This window comes from Gambusia affinis, linkage group LG23, assembly GCF_019740435.1.
Source record: "Gambusia affinis linkage group LG23, SWU_Gaff_1.0, whole genome shotgun sequence".
Lineage (NCBI taxonomy): Eukaryota > Metazoa > Chordata > Actinopteri > Cyprinodontiformes > Poeciliidae > Gambusia > Gambusia affinis.
The window spans coordinates 15,303,379-15,325,936 of record NC_057890.1 but is presented as its reverse complement, the minus strand read 5'-3'; the positions used below and the strand labels follow the sequence as shown (position 1 = coordinate 15,325,936).

Here is a 22,558-nt window from a genome sequence, read left to right as displayed (position 1 = left end):
CAGTTTTACATTGGCACTCTGGTAAACACGTGTAAAATTCAAAATTAAAATCTGCAGTTTAAAACCTTTAGAGAAAAAAAATCACTCTTAAGTATAAGTACATTTATTCAATGGAAGAAAAATCCACTATTTAATTTTTTTGACTATTATTTTAAGGCACAACAATTCCTTACGAAAGAACTTTTAACTTTGAATTGATTTGTGTATAAAGGAGGTTTTGATTCATAACCCATGACTTCAAAAGAATGTTAAATGAAAGTTATAATTCCTTTTGAGATTATATTTCTGCCATTAAATGTAGGTTTTACTTTACTAATATTTTATTCGTTTTTACAAGTGATGAAAATAAGCATTAAGAAAGTTGTAAATTCATCATTTGTTCATTATTATTGTTAGTATTATGATCAATGTAATCAAGTTAGACTTCCTTTTATATGTCAGATTATTTTTGAATTCTTTTGTAATTATAAAGAGGTGATTTATCTAGTCTACTTGTTTTTTAATATCAAACCAGAAAATGAAAAGTAGCAAAAAGCACATTCAGGGAACCAAAAGTTTTATTTTTAAATTTGTCAGTGGTGCATTAAGATAAAAAAAAAAAAACACAGCTTACGTGCAGCCCAATAAGACTTGACCACCCCCTTCTTAAGTCACCCGATAAGTACCATCAGAGACCATCTGTTCTCCACACTAGTGCTGGTGGTATAATGAGGGGTGCTAATGATGGCTCACATTTGGTTAAAGAGAGCAAACAGGTACACAGAGTGTAGAAAACCACACCAGCGCCTTAAAAGTAGTGGGATATTTCCATTTGTTTCCTTGATTACATTGCAAGGGGCATTTTTCTTGTTTTTCTGGAATGAAAACATAGATTTTAAGATCATTCACAAACAAAAGGCCACATGAGTGATTACAGCAGCACAAAATAACAAATGATGTCAGCTGACCTCAAATGTGATCCTGAAGCCTTGTTAGCTGTAGAGAGGCGAGACTATCACGGACAAACTCTGTGTTTAATACATCATAAATAACCAGCTCTGTCAATTTTGCCACCGCATCAAAATTCATTGGAATTCAAAAGAATCTGTTATTCTAATTGAGCATTTTAGATTTTCTTTAATGAGAACTGGAAAATAAATTTGCAAACAGGCTAAATATGGAGTGATAATCACACAAATATAAAGATGAAAACTATGAATGTGATTCTGCCTTTCTGGAAATATTGCTGAACATGAATACATAAGTCATAGAAAACTTCAAGCCCTCAGAACATTTAAACATAAAGTTTAATAAACACAACAACATGGACTGAAAAAACATAACATTTTAAATATTTTAAAACTGAATAATGCATTATTACATTAAATATGTCACATTGGGTATTGTAGTTCATGTAGAATAAATTGGCGTTATATTACATATTTACAAAATATCATGTAAAGAATGAAAGATATTTGCCAAGGCTCCTCAGACTTTGCTGTCCTTATTCATTTTGCACAAAAACTTCTTCTTACTATCATTTTGTTGTCAGAGCTGCTGGTGTCTGACGAAACTGTTGTGCCCCCGCAGCAATCTATCCACATCAAAGCATGGGTTTCCCCTCACAGGACATGGTAGACGGGCCTGGAGCCCGGGCTCTCTGGCGTACAGGGCTGGGACTCGGAGCTGCCGGGGGAGAAGGTGGGCAGCTCCCTCAGAGAGGCCGGTCCACAGCCAGTCTCTGCCGAAGACAGGCGGTCCACGATGCTAGACAGACACTCCAAACTGGAGGCGCCGAGGGCTTTGTCATCCAAACCGTCTGAAAAAGACAAAAAAAAAGACACAAACATTACTCACTCATATCTTAACTAAGAGGTCATTTTAGAAGGTTGCCAAAGAAACATCTACCGTTTATAATAAAGTAAAAGTCATACCTTTGCTGCTGCGTTTAAATAAACAATGTTCATGCAATTTCCCTCTATTTTAATCAGTCGAACAATTAATAGTCTTTTAAAGCAATATGGTCTTACCATTCTTTGCAAATGAAAAGCCATTACGGTAGTTTGCATTCAGGTGTTGCCACACTGGACTGTTGCTTCCAGCCTGTGAGAATACAAGAAATCAAATTGACCCAACAAATATCTCTCAAAACAGATTGATTTCAAGTGTTATGGTTGCATACAGGAATCCTGAGTAGGACTGTTTTTATAAACCCTTTATCAAATTCTGGACGGGCTAATAAATCCTAAATTCCAGCATTATTGGGGCTTCTTTATTTCATGTCCACCTTGAAGTCAAAATGGCCCGGGCGCACTCCCCCTCCCCTGCCCAGCCTGGAGTGTGGCGAATCGATTGTATCAGTGGAAGCAACACCGGTTTGTGCAAGATGACACTTTCTCCAAGTAAATCTGCAGAAAATCCTGGCAGTGGTGCAGATACATGCAGTCAGGATGGAATGCGAGGGAAAGCGCCCGGGTTCTGCTGCCAGACTAAAGTAAGGTGGATTTAGTTGGGTTTATTGGGGCCATAAAGTGTTTGGTGGTGGGAAAGCCATTAGTCCATTTGGTTATTTTTAATAATCTGATACATGGTCAGACTTAGTGTTAAAAGTATTGAAAAGAAAGGATAATCAAAACTCAATAAAGACAGAGCAAAGACTGTAGAATAGATGTTGCATTATAACACTACAACCTGCAAAGAAACTTCTAGAAATTAAGGTAGTAGGTTTCTAAACAATCTGGATAATGAGATCTAGCAAATCTGCTGCAGCTCCATAATAATCATGCAGTACTTGTTCTCAAATGAGTTAGTTTTATAGCCACAAGTAACCCCAATAAACATATTGGCAAGTGGTCTTACCATGCTGTCAGAGCAGCTGGACAGTGGGCTACCTGGCTCGGAGCTGCTCTCTCCAGGTAGGCCGTAAAAGCTCTCCACTTGCTCCCGCAGCAGTTCCTGCAGGCTCTCAATGTACTGGATGGCGTTGCGCAGGATCTCCACCTTGGGCAGGCGCTGGCTGGGGTTGGCCGAGGTGCAGCGCCTCAAAGCCTCAAAAGCATGGTTCACTTTCTTCAGCCGTCGGCGCTCCCGCATGGTGGCGGCCCGCCGGCGGTCCACAAAGCTGGATTTGCGTTTGCAGGCCTTGCAGGCCCACTGGAGGCAGTGTCCAGGCTGGTGAGGGGCACCGGGCACTCGGACATGCTCATCCTCCTCGGAGCCTGCGAGCTCCATGCTGGTGCCAAACTCCAGGCTGTCTGGAGAGGAAGCACAAGCTCTGTCGTAGTAGAGCTGGGATGGGGAGAAGACATCCATGGCTTGGTTGTGAAAAGGCGTCAGGATAGAAAGAAGGGGGATAAAGTTGCTGGGTGAAAGAGAGGAGACCTCTGAGTGATATGAGGGGTCTGTTGCCCCAGACCCCCCTTATATGCCCCTAGGCTAAAGCCCAGGGCCTACATTGGTCAGATCTAATTACCATGGCCCATTGGCCCAGCCAGAAGGCAGGCTGGAGTTTGTTCAGTTCCCTCCCTGCCTCATCCCTACCACCACCTCACCCCCCAGTACCCTGCAGAGTTTCCCACATCTGCACCTACTGGTGTTTTCCCACTCATCCCCATTTTCACGATGAACGCTGGGCATGCAGCTTTCCAAGGTGTTTCAAACTCCATCTGCCGCTTGGTCTGTTTTTTCCAAAGAGTCTTTAGGCTTTATTTGACTTAGCTAATCTGTAAATAGCCCCATGTTGTACCTTACAGCTACACTTTGCTAACAAAACAACCGAGGGCTCGATCTGTTCGGCCAAAGTGTGCAGCAAAGCAGGACGACCACTTCCAGCAGTATGCTGGCCAGTTGTTACCGTGGAGACCACAGCGTTGCAGATGCAGCCCAGCTGCAAAGAAAGGTGTAACATTTAAAGCCCCAGCTAATTCACAAAACAGTGTCAAATCGTCTAAATGCCCAATGTCATCATTTAAGGTGCTGCAAGAAAGAGCTGACCCCTGTTTGCCAAAGCTCATTAAGACTAATGACACTGCTGTGTATCTCAGCTTCGTGGACCAAATTTTAACCATTAAAAGGTAATGACGCAGGTTAAGCACCAATGTTACAGCACCCAACAGATGGCCATGATGGTGCAATCGTTTTTATTCAAGTGGACGACCAACAGCTTAACAGGCTTTAAACACAGAGTTGTTATTGGTTGGAAATCTTAGCATCTCATTTCAATGTTTGCACTAAGATTCTGCTTTTTAATTCAAACTTGATCATTCTGGTGTAATTATTATAAAATATAGCTGTAAATACGTCCACATTTTCACATTAAGTAGTAGATTCATTTTGTCTCATTAATTGTAAGACCTGTTTGTGACTTACCTAGTCACAATACAACATCTGCCCACTTAGCACAATAATAATGTGCTTCCTATGTTATCTTTAATAGAAGAAAATATAAAATAAAGCTGTTCTGTGATTTAACTTAACATTATTTTATATTGTGAAATACATAAAATCGAATCTTCTCAGTTTTAAAATTTATCGGAAATTCATAAAAGTAATGACAAGAAGAAGATTTCTCTTTAACGTCAAACACCTTTTCTTTCATTTGTTGAAAGATTCTGCTTAACTAAATATGGTCATTGTCAAATATACTGCAATTTACATAGTAGAATAAATAAAAAGGTGTGAACGCTTCTGAGCTCCTTTGCTTCTCCACTCTAGTTTTCAGTTAAAAAAAAGCTTAAATAATTATCATTAGTCTGATCTTATATCGAAGGTGCATGAAGAGATTAAAAATTAAAACAGCAGAGGAAAGAACCCTTAGATTACTGAGTGAGCAGGGGCTCAATAACTCTATTAACGTTGGCAATTATCAGGTTTCTAGTTGTTGGGTTTTTTTGCAGAAAATAAACATTTTATTCTACAACAGATGTTATAATGTTCTCCAAAATCAAATAAATTCTCTGCTTAGTAGAATTTCTAACTTTTGCTTCCTTATGACATCCTTTGGCTGTGAATATCTGTGTGAGTTGTGTTGTGAGCCTTACTGTGTAATTCTTTATCATATCTTCACTTAGACAAAGCAAAGGAAACTATGACTGGCCTTTCTCCTGCCTGACCTTGCTGGGATTTGTGTGTTGCTGATGACACCATATAATTGTCATTAGTCTGTGAAGGCAGTGTTTTAAAAGTCAGAGCTGATGAAAGGTGGAATGCTATGACAGGGGGGATGAAGGGGGGATCAAACCTGGAAGCTGAGCGCTCTGAGTTGCCCGAACTTTCCTTCAACATCTTGCCATGAGAAGCGCTCAGATTTGTAGGGTTTGGCAGCACACTTCTCTCTGCTCATTGCCAAACAAATGGTGTTGCCACTCAAAATGTTATTTTGTCGTTTTTTTCATTTCTTTTGCTTCATGCTGAGTGGAAAATAATCCTGAGAGATTTTATTGTGCCTTTCTTTGATATTTTACTCCACTTTTCAACATGCACTAAGCTCCTAACTTCATAAATATGCAGAAAAATAATATTTAAATGTAACTGCAGATTAATACAAATTTTAATAAAAAATTGTTTATGTTTTTTGTACTCATTCTGAACAAAATATGCTGTGATAACGCCCAGCCATATTTTCATTTAGATCACGGGGCCGTTTGGAGGAAATAGGGTTATCAGACGTGGGGGAGGTGGAACATAAAAGACCACCTCCTGCCCCTCACTTAACTCTGCCTTTGACCCTTGAGAACAACAGAAAAGCAACCTCAGAGAGTTCCCAAGAGACCAGTCTGGGACAGAGATCACATCACTGGCCAGTGCGCCAGTAGAATCTCCCTCTCTGCATCCAAAAACTGCGCCATGTGCTGCGCCAATCAACCTCCGGGGCTCAATTAGGCAGGTTTTCTCATTGACGACGTCGTTCTCAGCCTCTAAAGCTGCCTTTGATCCTCTGAGCGGCCAAACAAGCTGCAGCAGGGCCGATGTCTTCTTCAGCTGTGGCCCCTCGGACAAACTCTGACTGCAGTTCAGGGCCTGAGAGTCCTGCGTGTTTTCTTAGGTGTGAGAGGTTCCCAGAGAACAGGGATCGCCAAACGTTTTGGCACATTGTGAGAAATATCCGCATTGTATCCTTACGAGCTGTCAGCGGTACAATTACCCGAAGCGGCGCGGTTCAGGCTGACAATCTGTTCATTTTAGGTGAAAATTAAACGAAAGAGAAATTTAAGCCTGAATTTATTCATATCACTGTCCGATTTAGGTATAAATATGCTAAATAAATATTGGGTCGTTCAGATATTCAACCAAACACTTTGTTTCTGATGGAAAATACCAAAAATATTTTTATATGCATTTTATTTAAAAAAAAAAATCTATTTACACCTTTTTAAAATTCTATAAGAAAATGTTATAAGCATTAGTAAAGTGGGTACGTGCAGCTTTTTACATCTTTTTGATGGTATTTTTATGAATAATATTTGGTTATTGAGCTCCAGTATTTAGGACTGGATTGCATCCCTGCTATTACCCTAATCTGCAGCTTCTTCCGCAGATTCTCTATCAAATTCAAGTCAGTATTAAGGCCGGAGAACTATAAAACTTTAAAAAAACTGAGCTAAACATATTAATAGGGGTGTAATTCGTTGAGTTAAAGTCACTTTTTACAAGTGGAAAAAAATTATAATTAAAATTTCACATCAACAGTTCCAAATGTCCCTCTAAAAAGTCTGTAACATCCTCAAGCAGTTACAAAGCACATACAGATCTCTACAGAGGAAATGACCTTCAAATGTAAGCACTGTTTGAAGAAACTTCCTGTAAGCTGAAACCTGGAGTAACATTTTGTCATGTTTTACCTAGCTATTTTCTTTACTGGGTTGATGTTATTGCTTGGTCTTTTGCTGGTGAGCAGCTGTGACATTTTGCATGAGGCTTTATCTGTCTGAGTCCCAAAGGTTGACGAGCACTGTGAGTCTTCTGCAGAGATCAGAGAAAGCCATCGTGCAGCACAACATTAGGCATCAAACCCCGTCCCCTTCTTTGTCACGTCAATACATGACAAACAGAACTGATTGGATTCCCAAGCCACTGGCGTTGAGCCATACATTTCATGTAAGCGCTTTATCATGTGATGAAGACTCGAGTGATGATGCATTAAGACCTAAGGGCTAAAATAACTGTATTAACCCACTGGGGTTAGCACTCGTGCTTGTAGCCCAAGTTTCTGTGTTCCCAACATGTGATAGGGGAGGAGTGTGGAGGCACGCAGTGTTTGGAGGAGACTCGGATTACTGCAGTGGTGAACAAAGACAAGCACTCTGGCAGCGAACCGTTCCACAGCAGTTTCGACAGTTTTTATGGACTTCTAATAGCCATGAATGCTGGTGTGAGTGCTAAGTTTTTTACTACTTGTGTTTGCTTATCCTTATAAGCAATTAAATGATAAATACTGGCATGGTGCAAATTGTAAAATGAACAAAAAATGTATTTGTCTTTCAAAGATTTTATCAATTTTTGTAAGACAAAACATCTATGGGGCAGCTGTCAGCATGCAGTTGAAATCTGAAAAAACAAACAAAAAAACTGTGCAAACAACTTACAACAGAGTAAGTGATTTATTGTTGGTCAGCAATGTGTACAAATTTTCAAATAAAATGCGAAGTTTCAATAATCTCTTAAGCTTTGAAAGCAAAATAAATACATTCATAATTCACGTCAATATAAAATATGTACAAATTTTTGTCCTCCTGGTTCAAATGAGAAAAAGCCAAAATTATGCATCACAACCAGACACATTAGAGCAAAACATTGGAAATTTTAAATAAAACAAAAAACTCTTCAGACTGTTTCAGTTTTCTGAGGGTTCAGCGGAAAAGTTGAGTTTCTCATCATTTGTGATGCTGTCCACAATTGAGGACAGACGCAGGAGGCTGGAGGACGCAGACGACTCACTGGTCACTGAAAGCAAAGAAAATTGTGTTACTTGTGTTTTATTCAAAAGAGATATGAAGCCAGGGTAAGATGCTTGTATGGTGTCCAAAAATTCATAACATTAAGTATTCTTTAACTGCCAAAGCACTATGTCAGGAAAAAAATTACAAAAATCCAAAATTTGATTTGAATATAACTTTGTTATTTCAAGTTGGCATTACAATTAATAAACGTAACTGCAAAGACTCGCTTCTTGGGGTTACATAATGTCCACAACAATGACTGATTGTTCGGCTTTTGCAAACATTTCTAATCTTTGTGGAGGGCAGAGTAAATGTAGTAAAACCTGCTCAATAACTGTAAATAAATGCAACAATGCATGGTGCACCAAAATGCAATTGCTTTCAAAAGGCAAAATGTCAACCAAAGCTTGTTTGACAGTGAAGTCAATCAATCAGTGTACGCAAATTCCACTTTAACATGGACCATTAACTTCTAATTAATTTGCACACTGGTTGAATAATTGATTTATATGTACTCTTAGCTTCTGCCTTTATCATGATCAACACTGGAAGTACTGCACATTTTGGGTTTATTTGTGTAATTGTCCTGTATACATAACCTCTACTGATTATTTAGACAAGAAAAACTACAGTAAAAGTGGGCTTTTAGCTGTCTAAATATAGACCAAAGACATTGAAAATGAGCCCCATTATACATGTTTTGGTGCAGACAATTTCATGTTGACATTGATCTTTTGTAAGCATTGGGATTTCTATGAATACGTTATCACAAATCTGTATTCATCTACAGCAAACTGAAAAATCACAAGTATGTTAGAAGAAAAAGAGAAATTAACATATCAGAGGATTAATGAGAGCTAGATTGGTTTACTAAATATCTGAGATGTTGAGCATCTTAAAGTCATAAACATCCATTCTATAACAGTGGAACATTTCTCATTGTCCTCAAACCTTAAAAATATAGGAAGTTAGGTATGGCAAAGTTTAAAATGTGTCACTTGTACCCTCATCTGCTCCTGTCAGATGTAACTTAGAGACAAAAAATCTACGGAGGATTAGGACCACTAACAACTTGAAAACAAAGACAATTCTGACTTTAATATCAGAAATCTGATTTGTGCATCGATAAAAAGTGTGAAGCAAGAAGGAGGAGAACTAACTTTCAAGAGGAATGTCAAATTTAAGTGTTTTTTTTTTACGTGGCTAATGAAAGAATATAAAATGATGTAAAGAAAACATCTAAATGTCCAGATCGATACCTCCTGCAAATCCCACTGACAGTCAGTATTTTCAACTAGAAAAATTCAATTCATGGAAAAGGCAACAATGATGCAACTTTGCTAAACAATTTGTGTCACTTGCAAAAAGTGAAGACACACCATCTGTTCAATAATGAAACTAGAAAAACTATTGATTATTGGGTTTGCATCAGCTCAAACTGCCTCACGACATTTCTGAATAAGATCGCTTATTTCTGTTAGCCTGCAGATGGTCACAGCGGTTAGCTTTGCCAAGTCTGAAAGAAATAAGAACCTGCACATTGCCAGTTGTGGCAATACTTAGTTCATTAACTGCTAATTGCAAGAAATTGCTGACAGATGTACCTTCTCTCTGGTTGATTGCTGCATTGGAATGATCAGCAGAGGTCCGCCAATTCTCAGAGGACTTCTTCCATTGATACTCATCGCTGGCAAGCTGCTGAAGCAAGACAGAAAGATTTTACTCATCCTACCCGTGAATAAATCTAGAATTCCTAAATGTTGATGACAAGCTCAAATAAATAAACAATACACAGTAACAAAATAGGCAAAAATCCATTTAAAGTTCAAGTATGGACTTTGATGTCATTTGAAAGTCATTTCATTCCCCCATGCACACTTTGGAACAGATTTAGAATATCAACTGGACGCTAGGAGGAATTTCCTCTGAGGAAAGTGAATCAGCAAACGCTTACATTAGGCTCTTTGGTGTTCAAGGAAGTTCCGTTTTGAATTTTCTCTTGCTCATCCAGAGTCTGCAACAGGTCCTGTAGCCTTTCAATGTAACTTATGGCGCTGCGTAAAATCTCCACCTTGGGTAGTCTCTGGTTGGGATTGGCCACGGTCTTCTTTTTTAGTGCATCGAAAGCTTCGTTGATCTTCTTCAGCCTTCTCCTCTCCCGGAGCGTGGCGGCCTTGCGTCTGTCTGTCGGTGCTGACTTTCTCTTGCAGATCTTGCAGGCCCACATGAGGCACTGGCCCTCGCAGTGTGACTGGAGACCTGGAGGGGCAAGCACATGCTCCTCTCCACTGCTTTCCCCCCCTGTCTCCGACGGGACATTGTCCTGGCCTGGGGACAACGGGCTGTCATTGCTGTTAGAGTACAGAGAAGAGACCCCTGTGATGTCTATGTGTTGTAATGATCCGTGATCCGCTTCCTCCAAGTAACGCAAATCACTGAAAAGATAAGTGCTGGTCTCAAAAAGGTCCATCATATTGTTGCGTCCTGCTCTCCCTTTTGACAGTGGAACTCTGGCATTTAAATAGAGCAGTGGGGACACAGTCAACAGACTTATATATAGAATGTGAAACTCTATCCAACACTGGCTGCCACACTGCAACAAGCATATTAGTTTTGAATGGGTCTCTGCTGCACACTGACTTTGTGTTGGGAATAAATACATTGAGGCATTCAGAAGCTATTAAAGAGTCACCTCAAATTTCATGACAGGTGCTATAACTAAATACATCTGAACAAAATGGCTGCATTATGGTGATTTTTAATGTTTAAAGGGAAACACAAAATCTGTTTCACTTTTCAATTTTACTTTATAGGAGCAGCTAAGGGGTTGCCATGTTTAAAAAAAATAGCTCAAATCATATCTTTCTTTGTATGAATTTATGATATGTCCACTTTTTTGCAATGATGCAATTAACTGGATGTTAAAACCCAGCTGGACCATTTCAAAGTGATATAGATCAGGGATAAAGGAAGGAACAAGAGGAAGGAATGATCAATTAAAGTGTCTTTATAAGAAGGACAGAAAGCATAGTTTTCAGAAACTTGTAAAGCAGCTGTTCATTTGTAAAATTCTATTAAAATCTAACAGAAGGCTGAGTCAAATTTTTACTTGCTTTTGAACCAATTTCTGATTCTTTTCAAACTGATTTTCAGCCACAGCATTGTACTGAGACTATTCCATTAAAGGCACACATATCTTGTTATGGCTGCCCATGCAGGTTGAATTGTTCTGTTCAACCTCAGTGTATCATTTTATACTGTGGGCCACAGACCATAAGTTTTTTTTTTTTTTTACTTTCATGGTTATGTTATGTCTTTGAAAAGTGCTGAAATGATTAATTCATTCATAGGATACTGGCCAAACATGCCTGACTTTCAACATCTTTGTCAAGGTTATATTTGGACACCAAAGGGCTGGCTGACATGGAGGGGAAAATTTAAAGAATTGCCTCTGATGTCAAAGACAAAGATATAAATGGATACAGTCTATTTCCATTGGTTTTCATCTTCTGTCATGATGTAGGAAGGGAAGGACCCAAATATCCAAACATTGATAGTGTCTAAAAACAGAGTTCTTTAACAATGAACAATATGGAGAAATTACAGGGCAGATATGGAAAAGCTGTAGCAGAAGGAAAGCAGGAAAAGAGAATTATTTCAAAGAGAGCTGAATTTAAACGAACAGATCCAAGAGAGAAAAACACACACAGTACAAAACACAAGAACAAACCAAAAACTAAACACAAAGGAATAAACTAATATGACATCCATCACCCTTCTAACAATAAAGGCTTCTTGCCAAAAGCGGCAAGATTTATTGAATATAAAAGAACAACAAGGCAATTATCAAAACACAAATGAAAACCAAAAGACCCACAAGGATTTTAACGCTTTTTATTTTGAGTTGTTTATTTTTGGTATAACACCTGGTAGTTTTCCAAAGTTCCACAATGGTTCTTTAACTCTAAAAATAAATTTTCAATCAGTGAAACATATTTTTCCTATTTATTTAAATGTAGATAACTGTGATTAAAGCACGGTTAAGATATTTTATTGCTGAGCCTAAAACAAATTTGTTATTTTATATGATTAAAAATTAGTCAAACAGATCATCCTGGAATTACAGCATTTAATCATGGCATCATTCTTACCACTTATTAGGAAGCACTTTGTCAAAGTCTGAGACCCAGTACCTTTCAGGATGGTATAAAAATCTTTAGCAAACTTAGAAATTTAAATTTCTGCTACTAAATATTTTCCCTTGGAAAAAAGACAACCCCACTTTCTCCTTTGGTGCTTTTAAACCAATAAGAAATGAATTTGCAACCAACTTCCTGGTAAATATAGACAGGAATGTGCAATGTCAAAACAGCTTTGTGAAATGTGTGCATAGGATATTATAAATACAAACTTGCCTCATTCATTTTAGATCAGAGAAAAACATAAAAGCATCTGAGAAGGTGATGTATTGCCTGTGGCATATTTGTTGCAACCTTAAAGGGCTACAATTGGAAACTTCACAGGCAAGAATGTGAGGGATTTCTGCTTCTGTGCAGCTGCATGACCTTGTGCATTGAAATAAAACAAGATCAGGCAACAGCTTTTGAAAGAAGAGGCTATTTAAGTGGACTGAGAGCCTCAAACATGAGTTCTCCAGGAGGAAGTTTCTGAATAAATCAAATGTTAACAGTACTTTAATGTCAGAGACTCTGAGCAGTCCCAATCACATCTAATTTTGGTTGTTGTAGTAACTTGTGGTTTTGTTAGCAAGTGTTGACAAATTGCCCATCAACTTGAACAGAACGTGTCTACTTTATAGGTAAAACTTTATAGGTAGAACTCCTCTTTTCTACTGTGAAGAGGAGTTCCACAGGGATCATTAGGATCCGTGGACTTCACTCTCTGTGTCGTTCTCTGTAAATTTCAAACTTACTCATTCACCTTTTAAAAGATATCATTCCACTGAATAAAAGAAAACCAGTAGTCATTATTCAAAGTTATCAATCATAAATTATGCAAATATTTTTGTGCTTTTGAATCTACTTACCTAAGAAAGATTTTTGACATATTTTGAGACAAATGTTAGAATAACAACCCAGCAAGATCTTATTATTCTCATATTTTGGGGAACCTGCACTGCCAGTTGTGGGAATTGGTTGTTTTGACTAAATGTAAATTTCTTCAAGGACATTTTGATGCAACCTTGGTAGAGAAATTAATGTCAGTTTATGTTCGCCCCAATAAACCTCACAACACTGGATCATATTTAAATGCAAATGATACAATTAATCAACAACATATTAGAAGTAAGTTAATTATATTCTATTTGTTCTTAGTTTTTTTTGTTTTTGTTGTGTTCATTGAGACATTTTACCTGGATAAATAAATATCTACACACAAAAAGTTGAAACTGTCTTATTTTTAGACAATTACTGATAGTGGACACATTTTACATGCAAATATAATTATTTGAAATCTCTGCACTTGCTCAAAAAGTATTGAACATTTTGGAATCTACACTACATCATAAATGGTAAATGTAATGGATAATTTTTAGGCATGAATTATTCAGAAGTGCATACATTTTTATGAAGCATTTTATGTTATGAGCTTGGCATGCGACATAAGAGAGTTCTCTTGAGAGACCATTTTAAGTCTGACTTGTCAAAATGAACTATTACCTTTTATGTTACTGTAAACAACAACTGCTAGCACAGCTTCTCATTCATTTCACTATTAAAAAATACATTTGCATGTGATTAAGATGACAATGAAGAAGGAGTGATGATTAATAAAATGAGTTAAAAATAGAAAAAGGTTTCACATTGAGTTTCATGTGAGATCAAAATCAACCTTTATCATCCTGTGGCAAACTTAACACATCTTTGAGATTAATAGAATCTCGTCCCTGCTGTGCAACGACTGTGTATTCTCTCCCCAGGGCTATCCTGTGCATCCTGAGCCTGATCATAAATTTACCGTCAGTGCCAAGGGGTTGACGCTTCAGCTGTCAGGAAGAATCATGGCGTTATCTGGGGAAGAAACTCAAACTGGAGGATCCGGCTTCTTTTGGAAAAAGAAGTCAGAGAGGAGTGCAGAAAGTGTAAATCAGTCTGGAGTTCAGTGAGCCACAAAGCTGGCACCTCTGCATTACAGCTAACGGGCAAAGTCTAATACGGTGGAGTCGAGTCAGTATCTGTACCTAAAATGTCTACATGAAACATGGTGTTTATGCGTATCCAAAGTAAATTAAATTGTCTCTCTAAAAAAGCATAAAACACAGGACAGAAAGATTAATGTTTCTAAAGCTATTGGAAAAAATAAAAAATGGTTTTAGAAAGCTATCCTGGTTCTGTCCAAGGATAAAGGCATTTGCTTACTTCCACATCTCTGTTTCTCAAATTAACAGGTGCACAGGAAGACACTTTTCATGGGGGGCTTTACCTAAACAATCTGCAAAACCCATTGTTGCAACAGGAGCTTCCCATTCCTACAGATCCAGCGAGTGCAGGAACTTTAGCCATGGCAGCTATTAATCTTCTGCATTAACGCAGCACCAGCAGCAACTTACAAATGAAAACTACTGAACAACAACAAGAGCAAATTTGTAATTGTCTGGCTGAATAGTTTTACAGAAACTCTATTCCCAGTTGCATCCTGCATAAATTAGCATCATTATCTAAAGGTAGTTATAAATAACAAATTTTAAATCTTTGGTGTGGCTTGTTTGGTTTAACTATGAAGTGGTTATTTTTTCCAATAATCAGACGTCGGCACATTTTAGAATCTCTCGAGTTATAATCTACAAAATTTTTCCTCTCATGTGTTTTAAAGTTTAATTTAGGAATATTTGAATCCAGCACCCTCAAATCCTCCAACCTTCTGCCTCTGCAGAAAAACAAAATTTTCTTGCAACAATGGTGACAACTCTTTTGGAGTATGTGACTAAGTTTAATATCACATCATTCCATTCTAACAGTAGGTGTATGTTTAGAGGTTGTTGGACTGGAAGGTGAAAAGAGGAATTGAAAAAATCTACATGTGAACTTGGATTTCCTAAGAAGCAGCCACACAAATTAAATACATGTTGGTGATTTCTTTTTATAATTCAGTTATCTGAAAAATAAATGTTTTAATTTGGTCATAGAAGGTCATTAGTCTGCTAATATTTGGGCAGGTTAAAGCAATCTGACAACATGACAGTTGTTTTCCACAAAAATTACCTTGTTCAGGGTCAAAGGGGGTTGTTGAGGCCTTTCCCAGCTGTCATGGTGCTACAGCTGTCATCGGACTGTTGGACAGGTCGAAGGTCCATCACAGGGCTTATATGACACGGACAGAGAAATTCAAGATTGAAAGAGACTTAAGTTAACAATTTCCTTCCATAAAAAATGTGAATCAACCGCTATTATATAAATGGCTTTGAATCCAACATCTGCTGGCTACTTCAGATTGGCTTAGGATTTTATTCTTTACTGAATTAAATTGTGTATTTTTAAATTTGTTAAATTCTGGTTGTATTAAATTGTAAAGAATTTGACTGGATTAAATGTAAGTGGATTTAAATTGGACTTGATTGCATCTTTGTTTGTTGTCCTGAAACTGTTGTTGTTGAAGGAGATCCTGCATTCAAATCACATCCAGGATATGAAGATGTATTGAGATTACATTTTCTTGGTGTTTTCTACTGTTGCCAACTTTATGCTCAGTGCAAACAGATGGAGTTCCTAAGATGGATCATTTTTTTACCACTTAGCATTAAAAGCTGAATTCGACATCAGGATCCAATTTTAATCTCTGTATCTGAATCAATAGGATTGATCTGACTAATTTGATTATGCATTTCAGAATTGCATCTGTTCATCTTGATTACATTACAGATTACATCTGTTGTGAATGCTGGTATATAAATAAACTGAATTAAAATGGAACAAAAACACTGAACAAGCATTTAATAAAGTCTGAAGCAGGATGCACAACTTTCATGACACTGACCAGAATTCCTGACCTCTACAATGTAAAATATCTCACTTAACCTAACGTATTAAGTGAGATATTTAAGTTACATTCTATTTTGCAAGAGCCTGTTGAAAACTGTTGAATTTTGCCAGATGGCGCAAATCATATTAGTATTTGCCAGCTAGATGCCAGGTTTCCTTAATCAACTCTCTTTAGCACTTCTCAACGGTTCATGCAAAACCTCCAAGCCTATCATGTTCTCCAGTATCTTATGCTCTGCATGCACATGTCACGTCCATGTGATTTTTCTCCCTCAGAGGGGTGTTAGAAGCAGGATCCAGTTAGGGCTGCTGCTGACATGGGGGTCATAGAAAGAACTGATAATTAACATGAACTGTAGGACCACCTCAAGCAGACTCTTCTTCTCACCCCAACCTTCGCCCTGTTCGCCCACCTCACTTTCTACCATTTCATACGCCTCCTCCACCCACCAACGTACCCCCCTCCCTCCATGTCCTAACAGCATGTCCTGTCTCAGACAGGCTCACTGGGCTGCTAGAGAGGAAACGCTGAGCACCGTGACGGACACACAGCATATAATCCAGCTCCACACCTGGGATATGAATTAGCCAATCAGGGGTTAAGTACTCTGGTCATGGGCCTGATGACAATACTTCACCTGAGATCACACCCTTACGACCTGCTGGGTCACCGGACCTCGGACTCAGGCTGTGAGGAGAGGCCTGCAGATTGCGGATCATATCTCAATACAGTTGTGAATCATAGAAAAAACAGTTTTAAAACAAAATGTAAGAAAATGAGTTTTTCTTTTCCTTTTTTTCTTAGCGTTTAGGATGCAAAATTAATAAGTGAACCATAGAAGTTTTTAACAGTAATTTTTCTTCTTTCCGCTGTTTTTATGTGTAAAAATGCACAGCTTCTAAACTAGACAGAGCAGTTTATGACTTTTGTGAACATTTATTTAATAACTGTACAATTTTTACAATTTCAGAATCTTTCATTCCTTGTGTAGGAATTGATTTTATAATATTAACCAGATGCTCCCTTTTTATGGGCGTGTGAAGCTTTTGGTTTGTGACACTTCCGATGGGTTCTTTGTTTCTCGCAACAAGGCTAAAAACCATGTGTTGAAATTTAAAGTGGGGTTGCAGGTGTTGTTTTCAGGCTCACTTTCTGACTTTGTGACTTTTACTTTTACATACAAACTGTGAGTGGTTGTGGAGTGCAAAAAGAAATGTGTCTTTCATGCACAGTAAATCCAAAAACACAATGTACTTTAGCTGAAAAAACTGGGTTTTTAACAGAATCAGTCTCTTGTTAGCTGAAAGTTTTTAAATGGAAGCTAGATTTTCTTGAAAAAGCCTTCAAGAAAAATGCCTTTTCTTTCACATTACCACCATTTATGGTTTTCTCACATTACCACCACAATCTTGATGTACTTTATTGGGATTTCATGTAATCAACAATGGTCAATGGGAAATAAAAACATAATGTACTTATTTTTGATCTCATGTAATGTTGAGGTATAATAGATGTTTACAATCTCCAGCCTTTTACTAATAAACTAAATGCCTGACATGCTTTGATTTTCTCAAAAATGTTGAATACCTTGCTCGGTGTAGTTCAGCGGTGGGGTATCAACAAAAATGATCCCCAGTTTCTGTTCATTAATCATTCTGCCACAGAGCTCAACTACTTAACCTATAACCCTCCTTTTACAGACAGCAGCCTGAAGTTATGTGGCAGGAAATGGGAGATTTGATAATATCATGAACTGGATATGCCATTTCCTTCATCAGAGAAGGTTATCAGTTATGTTTTTAAAAAAGCTTTAAAACCCTTTGGGCTCTTGGTGCATTTTTGGGCTTTGCCTGAAAATGAGGATTTTGTTATCAGCTTTAGACCACTTTGGAGGAGACTTAGAAATGCACAGAGAGTTTACTTTTTTTTCCCATACACTATCTGAAACCACCCTATTTCTGTGCAACACCTGCTTATTGTGACAATCATTCTGCATAGAGGAGAGACAGACAAGGCTAAACTCTTGAGCAAACAATGACTCCTCATTTTAGGGCAGCAGGATCTAGGAGACAGTATCACAGATCTCACTGCCTGCGTGATACCATCTTCTAATCTGTTTTGGCTTGGTTTACTCGAACTCACAGTCCAGACTCTATGGTGGTCAAACAAATCAGAGAGAAACTGTCTCTTGAGCTAAGCTAACAGACGGCTCCTCTCACTCGTGCCCTGAGCTGTGTGGTTTAGACCGAAGGCTTGGGTTTCAAAGGCTAAAGAGGAGGAGGTGGGGGACTGATGGCATCTGCCTTCTCTCTGTCGGATGGAGCAAGGATTCTGTTCAAAGGCACAGCGGCCCAAGTGCATCAATTAGCGAGGGAAAGAGCTCGCTAACTTCCCCAATCACTGGCAAACTCTGCGTGACCTCAAAGCATTACATTATGAGACATGATGATTGTGTTGCACGCTGGTCAGGCAATGTCAATAGCCCTCTTGCAAATGGCCCACTAGTGATGGAGTGGCTTAAAGGGTTGTTCCTGCAAATGGACAGAAAGAATAATAATAACCATATTTGGTTTTTGGAAGCCACTCTTAAGGAGTTGGCAGATTTTTCCAGCTGTTCGCATTTCAGTCCCGCCGTTGCTTCAGTTGCAATAAACACCGAGAGTGACCCTTTGCAGCTTATCACCTGACATCCAATGGTAATTTAGTTTGGAGTGATCTGAAGGCCACTCCTGATTGATTCTGTCCTCATTCGGAAGAGTGATGGATTATCCTCTTGCCACTCGGTCATTTTGGTGCTGTACTCCTGCGCCCACCAGACAAAGCCACTGATGGGGACTTAGTGGGGGCACTGGCCTTGACCCAGCAAAAGACGATAGTTGATCTTTTCTCTAGCCCAGTGAGGTGAGGTATTGACCCCAGTGCTCTTAGTGCGTCTGGCCCTCTATCCATCTTCTATTAATGCACTTTTTCAAAAGGTAAATATCATGAGAGGCATTTGCTATAAGATACATGCACAAAAAATTGGAAGCCGAATCAAAATCAAAAGAAAAGCATGCCTTTGATGTTGCAGCCTGTAAATGATATGATGAAGCGTCATTATCAAGAGCATCACGCTGCCTTTGGGAGTCGAGGATGTCGCCAACGATAATACAAAATGAATCCAGTCATCAGCAAGTGTGACTGCAGCCATGGCAACCCCCATGACAATGATCCACCAATATTATTTTTTCCTGAACCGTCTGAGCCTAGAACAAAGCGAGTTTTGTTACATTGAAAAAAAGACTGCAAAAACAAGTGGAGATCTTTGTTTTAAGGGGGATAAAGTACCCAACTCCAGGAGAAACTAACTGGATATTGATAAATGTCAGTGTTGATGAGCGAGAAGAGTGGGACTGCTGCGCTGTAGAATTGGTTTTATGGGGGTATATTATTAAAACGACAGATGAGGCCACAGAAAGTGCTGAGGTGATAATATGATAGCCATGAAGCCTTGTAGGGATAGGTTTAGAAAATTCAGAATCATTCCCTATATAATGAATTGCTAAAGGCTGGGTTTGTTATGGACATGTTATAAACTCCGGTATTATTTGGACTTGGTGGCACATAAGGCTTGAGGCATTGGTGAAGTAGACAATGAAAGCATTATCTAGCGCAATGATGGAGCACATTACATTTGACTGGATCATAAATCAAAAACGAATAAAAAATTTTAACTACCAGATTGGTTTGATCTGAAAACCCTTGAAATGGACACTTGCCTTGTTACTCAAGTATTGACACTTTGCAAGTGACGTCACTCTCTTCGAGACCCCGCCTGTTACGCGATGGCAGACGTGAAAACAGCCTACACGCTAATGCAAAACCAGTAAAAAAATCCGCAGATGTGGTTGCTTTTACTTAGTTTAATTTGCATAAAAAATGGTCGAAGGGTGCTGCGCGGTCGACCGCACAAACAAACAACGATGAAAACCAAACTTTTTTTTATATAACACGAGGAAAGATTCAGCGGCGATGGATAAAGACTGTCAGCCCTCCGTGTAACCGCGGATTTTCAACGAACACTTTTTACATGGTAAGAAAATTAATGTTCATTTAATTTATAAGTAAGCAAGATTATAAAAATATCAAATATTGCATTAAGGCGAAGGTACGTGTCTAACTGTCAGTAACCATGGAAACAGTGCCCCACCATCTTGTAGCCTAGCATATACGGAAAAAACTGGTTAGCTTCTCGTCTTTTGTAAGTCTTTGAAGGCTGGTCCTGTTTAATGGGAGACATCGTTTATGACTGATATTAATCATGTAGTGTGAATTCAGGCAAAGTCGGTAATTTTATCAACACGTCAGGAGGGATGACGTAGGGGTCGGTTTGTGAGCTAGCTGTTTCAAGCTTCTGTCTATGAGCCCCGAACAGGTGTGTTACACTCAAAGACAAATTAGCTTCCCTTGAACAATAAAAAAGCCATGAATAAACTGGCAAAAACAACTTTGGAAAGTTCTGTTCAATACTCCCGACCCTCATTTCCAACTTCCATCAAGGCGCTTCGAATTAGTTGCAAATTGGGTCAATATTATGAGTATATGAGCAACACGTCTGTGAAGATGGAGACATTTATTAAAATATTGAACTTAAAAGTTCAATATTTATACCAAGGAAGCAAACAGACAGGGCAACACAAGGAAACAGTTATAAACAACAAAAATACAGGAGCATAAATATGATTATTTATTATTTAACTCCAGGAGCTGAGCAAAAACTCAAGAAAACAACAAATTCAGGTTAAACTAGAAAATTTAACAAATTAAAATGCAACTACTTATTTACTAACACAATAGATAATAAGTAATGACATTGGGCACCAGAAGTTACTGGTTTAAGTCTGTTAACATTCAGACCACACAGTAAATCATTAAAATCAATTTTCATCCAGTTATGTTTTTGTTTGTATGTCTGTTCTAGCAAGATCTTTTTCTTTTGTATTATTTAACTTGAATAAAATGCTTCTTGCAAATGTATGAACATTACCAGCATAATTTTAACATATTTAAAAATATGGGTTCTGAATATCTATGTCAAATAAACACAAATCTTTGACCTGGTTATTTACGATCCTTTGACGTTGTGTGAAAGCAGTAAATAAAATGGGATTTAAAATTGATCCTTAGAATGTGGGCCATCTGTACGTGTGTGGCCCCGTAAGAAAATCCAGAGATTCTCACTTTTGACACTCGCATGAATTATTCTCAACAGGTTTTGTCTCCACATCCAAAACCTTTTTGACTTTTTGGACTAACGTTACAATCAAAACAAAGAAGAAATTCATTGACTATTGACAGTTCTGCATCTGCAGGAGATCGACTCAAACACATGCAGAGTTTTGTCGAAGCACATGTGCATCATCCTAGTTATGGAAACACAGCAGTGAATTGAACATTTTATTTCAAGAGGTGGATCTTTGTGGTTGCATGCAGGTCTGGAACAAAATGCAACAAAAGATACACACACACACACACACACACACACACACACACAAGTGGTCAGAATTTGAAGAGCGTGCCCAATGTCATGCATTTCACTGGGCATGAAGATCATCACCACCTGTTTTATACTATAAAACATCTTGTATTACTGTTGTGGAAGTTATTGGAGATTGAATTTCATTGTGTGTTTAAAAGTGATGCAGGTGCATACAGGAAAATGGTCAGACGGATGTAGTATTATTGATAGAACGGCGGTGGTGTAAGCTTTATTCATTTCATGGTTTTATTGTAGGAAGTATTCAAGAAGGGATGTTTCACAGTAAACGAAGCCCAACAGATGAAATAATGACTCCAGAAAGTGTCTTTTACTAAAAGAAGCTCATCTGCTCTGCATGCAAACAGAACATCAGATGCTGTGAGAAAAATATTTTTTTCAGAGAAAGCCCTTGGCTGAGGTTTTAGTGGATCGTTGCTCTTAATGACTTAATCCAAGTTCAGTCTCAATGGTCTGAGCTCTTTGTATGTGCATATGAGACTGTGTAATCCTCACAGTGAGATGGGAGCCCAGAGCTGACCTCACTGTTTGGTTTCAGAAGGTCTCCGGGGGGCCGGGGAGGTTCTGGGGCCGCTTTTTGCTGCAGAGCAGTCTGAAACACTGACATGCAGGCCAGGGTCCACGGGGACCGCCAGTCCCCAGATCTTGTTACCGCTGGGTTAGTCACGCTCTGTGAGATTTATGTGTGGAACAGTAGTGAGGGTTTGGGTTGCACAATACCACCAAAGTGTCGCGATGTTAATCCTCGGCAGAACTGAACTTCCAATGCCAAAGATGTGTGTAATAGTTCAGAAAAAATATATCAACTTGAACTGAGTTTACTAATTTGCTTCATTCATTACTGCTCTTCACCACAATTCCTCTAGGATTGTATCACTAATGCAAAAAAATGTAGAGTTTGATTACATTCACTGTTCCTAAATTGACTTTTTTCCCATTGCTTCAAACTGTCTCCATTTGATAAGAAACATATTTACCTAGAGTTCCATAAAAGGTTAGGAAGGTAAAAAAAAAATTAGTGGGAATCTTGTCTTCACACTGTTCACAAAATTGGAATCTTCATATTTTCTATATACCAGATATTTCTGATAAGTACAATTTCACA

The 22,558-nt window shown here is 38.4% G+C and overlaps 2 protein-coding genes and 1 long non-coding RNA gene across 4 annotated transcripts in view; 1 reads left to right on the top strand and 2 right to left on the bottom strand.

Moving 5' to 3' along the window:
- Positions 1-583: 583 nt before the first annotated feature.
- myf5 (myogenic factor 5) lies at positions 584-3,349 on the bottom strand. Its single transcript, XM_044108179.1, has 3 exons — positions 2,839-3,349; positions 2,010-2,082; positions 584-1,798 (listed from the first exon to the last, which is right to left on the bottom strand). The coding sequence occupies exons 1-3, from the start codon at positions 3,289-3,291 to the stop codon at positions 1,602-1,604; spliced, it is 723 nt and encodes a 240-aa protein (XP_043964114.1). The 5' UTR covers positions 3,292-3,349; the 3' UTR covers positions 584-1,601.
- Positions 3,350-7,576: 4,227 nt separating this feature from the next.
- Positions 7,577-10,416, bottom strand: myf6 (myogenic factor 6). 2 transcript variants are annotated; one of them, XM_044108181.1, is made up of 3 exons: positions 9,871-10,416; positions 9,521-9,614; positions 7,577-7,920 (listed from the first exon to the last, which is right to left on the bottom strand). In XM_044108181.1, the coding sequence occupies exons 1-3, from the start codon at positions 10,387-10,389 to the stop codon at positions 7,811-7,813; spliced, it is 723 nt and encodes a 240-aa protein (XP_043964116.1). In that variant the 5' UTR covers positions 10,390-10,416; the 3' UTR covers positions 7,577-7,810. The 2 variants fall into 2 exon arrangements, with proteins under 2 accessions (XP_043964116.1, XP_043964117.1); XM_044108182.1 differs by having other exon boundaries at positions 9,521-9,611.
- A 9,328-nt stretch (positions 10,417-19,744) lies between these two features.
- Positions 19,745-22,558, top strand: part of LOC122826605 — a 35,947-nt gene continuing 33,133 nt past the window's right edge. The window contains exon 1 of the long non-coding RNA XR_006369829.1: positions 19,745-19,989. This is a non-coding gene — a long non-coding RNA (uncharacterized LOC122826605). The remainder of the gene's footprint in view (positions 19,990-22,558) is intronic.

Bases quoted from the DNA above. Each gene is read 5' to 3' on its own strand.
- myf5 (XM_044108179.1), bottom strand. From the start codon at position 3,291: ATGGATGTCTTCTCCCCATCCCAGCTCTACTACGACAGAGCTTGTGCT. The intron at 2,083-2,838 runs GTAAGACCACTT...GTATTCTCACAG, and splicing joins CCAGCTGCTCTGACAGCATG to GCTGGAAGCAACAGTCCAGT. The intron at 1,799-2,009 runs GTAAGACCATAT...TGTCTTTTTCAG, and splicing joins CTTTTCATTTGCAAAGAATG to ACGGTTTGGATGACAAAGCC.
- myf6 (XM_044108181.1), bottom strand. From the start codon at position 10,389: ATGATGGACCTTTTTGAGACCAGCACTTATCTTTTCAGTGATTTGCGT. The intron at 9,615-9,870 runs GTAAGCGTTTGC...GTCTTGCTTCAG, and splicing joins TGAACACCAAAGAGCCTAAT to CAGCTTGCCAGCGATGAGTA. The intron at 7,921-9,520 runs GTACATCTGTCA...CTTTGCTTTCAG, and splicing joins AGCAATCAACCAGAGAGAAG to TGACCAGTGAGTCGTCTGCG.